The sequence below is a fragment of the Setaria viridis genome, chromosome 5 (assembly GCF_005286985.2).
Source record: "Setaria viridis chromosome 5, Setaria_viridis_v4.0, whole genome shotgun sequence".
In the NCBI taxonomy this organism is placed as follows: Eukaryota; Viridiplantae; Streptophyta; class Magnoliopsida; order Poales; family Poaceae; genus Setaria; species Setaria viridis.
The window spans coordinates 22,533,400-22,539,037 of NC_048267.2; the positions used below are offsets into that span (position 1 = coordinate 22,533,400).

General features: G+C 45.5%; 1 protein-coding gene across 1 annotated transcript; it reads left to right on the plus strand.

The window, feature by feature from the left end:
- Positions 1–2,980: 2,980 nt before the first annotated feature.
- LOC117856316 (uncharacterized) lies at positions 2,981–4,625 on the plus strand. The gene has a single exon (XM_034738709.2). The coding sequence runs from the start codon at positions 3,118–3,120 to the stop codon at positions 4,000–4,002; it is 885 nt and encodes a 294-aa protein (XP_034594600.1). The 5' UTR covers positions 2,981–3,117; the 3' UTR covers positions 4,003–4,625.
- The last annotated feature ends 1,013 nt before the right edge of the window (positions 4,626–5,638 follow it).

Consider the following 5,638-nt stretch of genomic DNA (forward strand, 5'->3'; position numbering starts at 1 on the left):
GCGTGTTTTACTCATAGTTCGGGGTGATTTTGAAAGGGTTGGCATGAGTACCCCCTTGCGTACCATTGATCAGGTGTGCGAGCCGCAAGGTCCTCGAGTCGTGTGGGCAAAGAGTACACCCTTGCAAGGTTAAATCAATTCAAATTGCTGCGCTCTCGGTTATGAGAAAGCTTAAGTCCCATGAATTCATCGTAGAGTCATTTTGACACTTGTTCATATATTTATTATCTATGTTACCATGTTGATGTAATTGTTTTCAACTAAAATTTGTGGTGGGTTTGGGCAAGATTAATAAAACTTGCTAGCTATCCATAGGGTGTTATTCACATGCTTATATTAAAAAATTAAGGATAGGATGAGATAGGCTTTTGCAATTCTACTTAACCTTAAAGTCTTATTCCTTGTTCACCCTTATCCATGCTCCTTGTTATATATATTTCCGTAAGACTTGCGAGTACCTTTTTGTACTCATGTTGCTATCGCTCACTAAAGTTCCAGGTGAACCAGAGACCGTGTTCGGTCACTTTTACCCCGCGGATCCAAGGGTGGGTGATGAGTGACTAGAGCGGTTGTTTGTTGCTTCGGTGGTGTTCTTGGGCAACAACGTCATCGTTTCTTTTGCGTTTATCTATCGTATCCGCTGCGTAGATGTGCTCTTTTCATGGGTTACATGTTGGGAAAACTTAAAACTTAACGTTTAATTTCATGTTGTTATTGTCATGAGTTCTTGACGTTTAATTTCATGTTGTTGTTGTCATGAGTCCAAACCTTGTAATTTGGAGATCATTTAATTTAAATTTCAAATTCGAACCATGTGCGTAATGAACTTGTAATCTTAATTTTGAACCTTTGTAATGTTTAAAATTGCTCTTTATGGTTCATGTGCTGATGTGCGATTTATACGGTTGGTGTTACTTGATCTTGGACGTCTTGTGAAACACCTATCGGGACTACCAGATTTGTCTCTTATTATGTTGAATTGCACTGAGTCTTGCATATTTAGGTGTGGGTTGCCACTTGACACGTTGCAAGATGAGTAAGTGGTAGCTCTCATCTTATTGGCATGACTGTCAATTCACTTAATTCGAGATAAAATTGGGTGGTTCTCGCAGTAACACCCACTAGTTTTAATACCTAAACATTATTACTGGTTGTTCCCATCACATATTGGATATCTTGAGTATTTTATTTGTTGGTAAGTGAATCAGCCTGTCGTTCGTCCTCTTCTCAATTGGTGATGTATCTTTTTACACTGACATACTGGTATTGCAGATACAATCAATATAATAACGTGTTTCAAATGTTGCATAATTGGTTAGATTTAAGAACTATATACTTTCCGTGTTGTACAATTTAACATGATATGGCTTACTTTATTATAACCAAAATTGGTTTAATTCACTACTGAAGAACGAATTCTACTAATAATGTTAGAATTAGTAGAATCAGTAGCGTAACACCCACTGGTTTTAATACGGATGCATTATTACTACTGGTTGTTGGTCTTACCACTTGGTGCTAATGCTCCTCGAAGCTTCTATGCATTTGGTTTTTGTTCGTGTGTAACTTTCGAACATGCATGGTGGTGTTTCACAGAGAGCTAATTAAGAAGCGTGCTCCTACAGATAGAGGCGGGTGCAGGATTTGGATCATGGGTATTCAAAATTGCAGATGGCAAGAAAAAAAAATTGACAGCCTAAATTATTGTTTAATAACATAGAATTAAGTGGTAGCATCATTGATTAATAAAATTGATAACTTGTTAAGGCCACAACCCTCCGGTTGTTTGTTTCCGAAATGTAATACCTATGAAAACTGAACCATGTGCGTATGCTCGGGAGTCCCGCGTTGTAATTTGAACTATTCTCTTCTTCTTAATAGAAAGATACGCAGCTCTCCTACGTATTCTTGAAAAAAAATAATGGAAAAGGTAGGCCTAAATGGTCAACATGTTTGCTAGTAGACATGAATGATCACAAAAGTGCACAGGATGCTGCTCCGCTCACAACAGAGAACAATTATATGCTACATGCTCACCTCAATTTGACAATTTCACAAACAATCAAAGGAATCGTGTCTGTCTAATCAGCCAAGCCACGCGGTCGGGGATGGGTCACGGGGAGTCCGGGACGCGGTCACACGCCACGCGGAGGCCACGCGGGTCACGGAGAAGCGCGCCGCCGCGGCGCCACCCGCCGGCCGTCCAATAGCGCCGGCCGCCCGGCGCCCAGCCATCCTTGTCCAGTAGGTGGCGCGGCTGCCGCGGTGCCGCTGCCGCCGCTCCGCGCAGCGGTGCAGGCCTCCGAGCTCCAGCGCTCCACTCTCCCCCCCCCCCCCCCCCCCCCGTCGCCAAGCTCTGCCCTCCCCGCCGGCCACCGCTAGCTAGGGTTGAAGCAGAGGCGCCTGGATGTGGATGTCAGGATGTGTGTTTTGTGCGTGTTGTGCCCAGGTGCCTGTGCGCCTCTGCTGTACGTGGCCTGGCTGATTAGAGAGGTCGAGTGGCGAGTGGGCCGAGTGGCAAATTGGGCCATGGAGAGCTCGAGAGGGAAGATATCCGCCGATGGGCCTTTTTGTTTTGTTTCACTGCGTCTTTATTTTTATTTTTTACATACATATACCTAGAATACACTATATATATGAACTTTTTTTCAAAAATAATGGGTATTCAACTGAATACCATTGAATACAAGTGGGCCCGCCTCTACCTACAGTCCTACTATATCTAGTGATTTTGTAAGTACTCCCTATTCATTTAATTAATAATGCAAATTTAAAAACAAAAGCAAGAGAATGTTTAAGAAATTCGTATTCATAGTGTTGAATTATGGAAAATCCTTTTTTAGAAAATGGAAAAATCATTTAAACTGGATCTGGGCCGGGCCTGGGCCTTGGTGTGACTATAGGACTGTTTTGGCAACGACGGCTGTATCCACTTTTAAGACTGAAATGTGGTCCCACCAGTCAGCGAAGTTCTCTGTGTCGATGAAACACAGCATACCGTTCGCCCGTTCATTCTGTATCGCTGTCGCACCTACAACTACAAAGTCACGAGTGCCGCGCCGGCGGACTGTCGTTCTCATTTCTTGACCTAATTCCCCTCCAGCCAGCCCGCAGACCATGGATCCGCCGCCGCCGACTCCATGGGCCGACGGCCTCTCCATCGATCTGCTCCTGCTCATCGTCGCCGAGCTGTGCTGCCTGGCCGACCGCGCCTCGTTCGCATCGGTCTGCCATCGATGGCGAGAGGCGGCGAAGCTGGCAAATGCAAAACGGGTGCCCAACCAGATCCCATGGCTGCTCCTGCCGTCTCCCGCACCAACACCGTCGATCTTCAGCTTCTTGTCCGGCGCCAGGCGTCGGATCCGCAGTTTCCCCGCTGACTTCCGCCGCGAGCGGCTCTGCGGCTCCCATCCCGGCGGCTGGGTCACCGTCACGCTGGGGCCGTTCGGCAGGCATCTGCTCGCCAACATCTACTCCCGCGCCAGGTTCAACCTCCCCCACAGGCTGAAGCGCTTGCCGATCTCGACGGTGACGCTGGTGTTGATCCGCGCCGTGATACTCTCGGCGGCCCCAACAGCCGCGAACTGCATCGCCGGAGCCATGGTGTGCGGCGCGTCCAACATCGCCTTCTGCCGTCCCGGGGTCGATTCGCACTGGTACGCGCATCCCGAGATTACCACCCTCCAAGACATGGTCTACTATGAAGGAGAAGCGATGCAGGGATTCCATGTCCTCACGGATCTCGAGGAGGACGTTCGGGTGCTCACCTTCAAAGTCGTCGAGGCCGACGCCGAGGCCGACGCGAGCCGCAAGACCTTCATCCAAAATAGATCCGCGTACTTGATGCCGGAGCGAACTCCCGACACGATGCTGCCTACGCTGCCCAAGTCGACCTCCCGTACCGGGTACCTAGTGGTGTCCCGCAAGAAGCTGCTTCTGGTGACGCGGTACTACTCCCGAGATAGCCAAAGTGGGGTGCGCAGGACGTTTATCGGCCGATAGGCTTCAGAATCACAAGGCATCGTGGGAGGAGTTAGAGGACTTGGATGACCGGGTGCTTTTCGTCGGGCGAGGATAGATGTTCTAGGGCGTTCGAAGCATCTGAGCTCCATGGCTTCGATGGTGGCAGCATCTACTACTTGGATGATGCTGAGTTTGATGTGATGCCGTTGCTCCAGAACGAAGCTGAGTACCCTTGCAGTGATATGGGTATGTACTCTATGCCTGGTACTACTGTTCGGCCAAGTTTGAAGGATGCTAGAACAGCAAACAAGCGCCCTTCTATATATGGCGCAGAAACCTATCTGGCCTGGTTCTGCCGTGCTGATAATGCAAACGAGGAGGCGGCTAAGCAATCTGTTGTGGAGATGACAGAAGATGAAGGACAACGCCGTAGTGGGGGCCAGATTGTTGGCAGTCGTTGGAGCATTCTATCTGAACCACAGACCAAGTTCTCACCTCCCATCTGGTTCTATCCTTGACTCCTCTACCTTTCAGTGGTGTGAATGCAGAATGGGGATAAACTATTAATAGCGCTGTGTTCGGTTGGGGAAATAATCTGATGCTGTAACGAAGTTCTATGAGCTTTATCTAACCGACATGTTATTGGAACTTTATATACAAGGCATTGTTATTTTTAGTTGCATCTGGTTTGTGTTCTCTCTCGAAATATTATTCCCATGTTACAGGTAGCGGTGATGCTTTTTCATTTTATAAGTGCGGTTTATTAATTGAATTGAATTTGTTCTTTGAGTAATAACTAAAATTAAACTAGCACAATACCAACCAATATCCAAGTTGGGGTGATTTGGACTTTGAAGATGAATATATGGTTGAATGATGGCATGCGTATATTCTTAGCATATGTAAAATTCTTAAAAAGAAGCAATGTTGCATTGTTTAAAACATATTTTTCATCCTGTGGTTAGTTCAAATTTGTAATCATTCTTTTTTGTCATTAAACTCCTAAGCGTGATCCTCATTTTACATTACTTTAATTCTGTATGCCTGGATGTAGACGCCCTCCGCCTGAACATGCCTTTTGTTATATTCATTGGATATGCTGAATATATAGGGTATGGACCAAACTGAACTGGTAATATCACATTTTTTCTTCCTGCTTTGACTGCCATGCTAATTAAACAGCCGCAATTGTCCTCTAGGACTTAACGCTAGTCATTACCAAATCGTTCATGTGCTATGCACCACCAGGCATATGTGTTTCTAGCAATATATATGTTTCCCATTTCCTTCCTCCAGCTTCACCTTATCACCTCTCGGCACCGAAAACTTTGTTGCTTGTGTGGTTCGAGAATGTGGCACTACTAGGGAATCCATGTCTAGTACCGGTCCGCAACCCCCTTAGTATCGGTTGTGCAACCGGTACTGGCAATTCGATACTAGAGGGGGCGGCCTAATTAGTACCGGTTGGTCTCCCCAACTGGTACTAATTTATTTTTTCTTTCTTTTCTTTTTTCTATTTCTTTATTCTATATTTGTATTTCGTATTTGTTTCCTTTACGTATACTAGTTCTAATACGTTAATATATATATATATATAAAGTTCTATTTATCTTTAATATTACATTTGAGATACTATTATATATATATACATATACATATTGTGCATACACATATC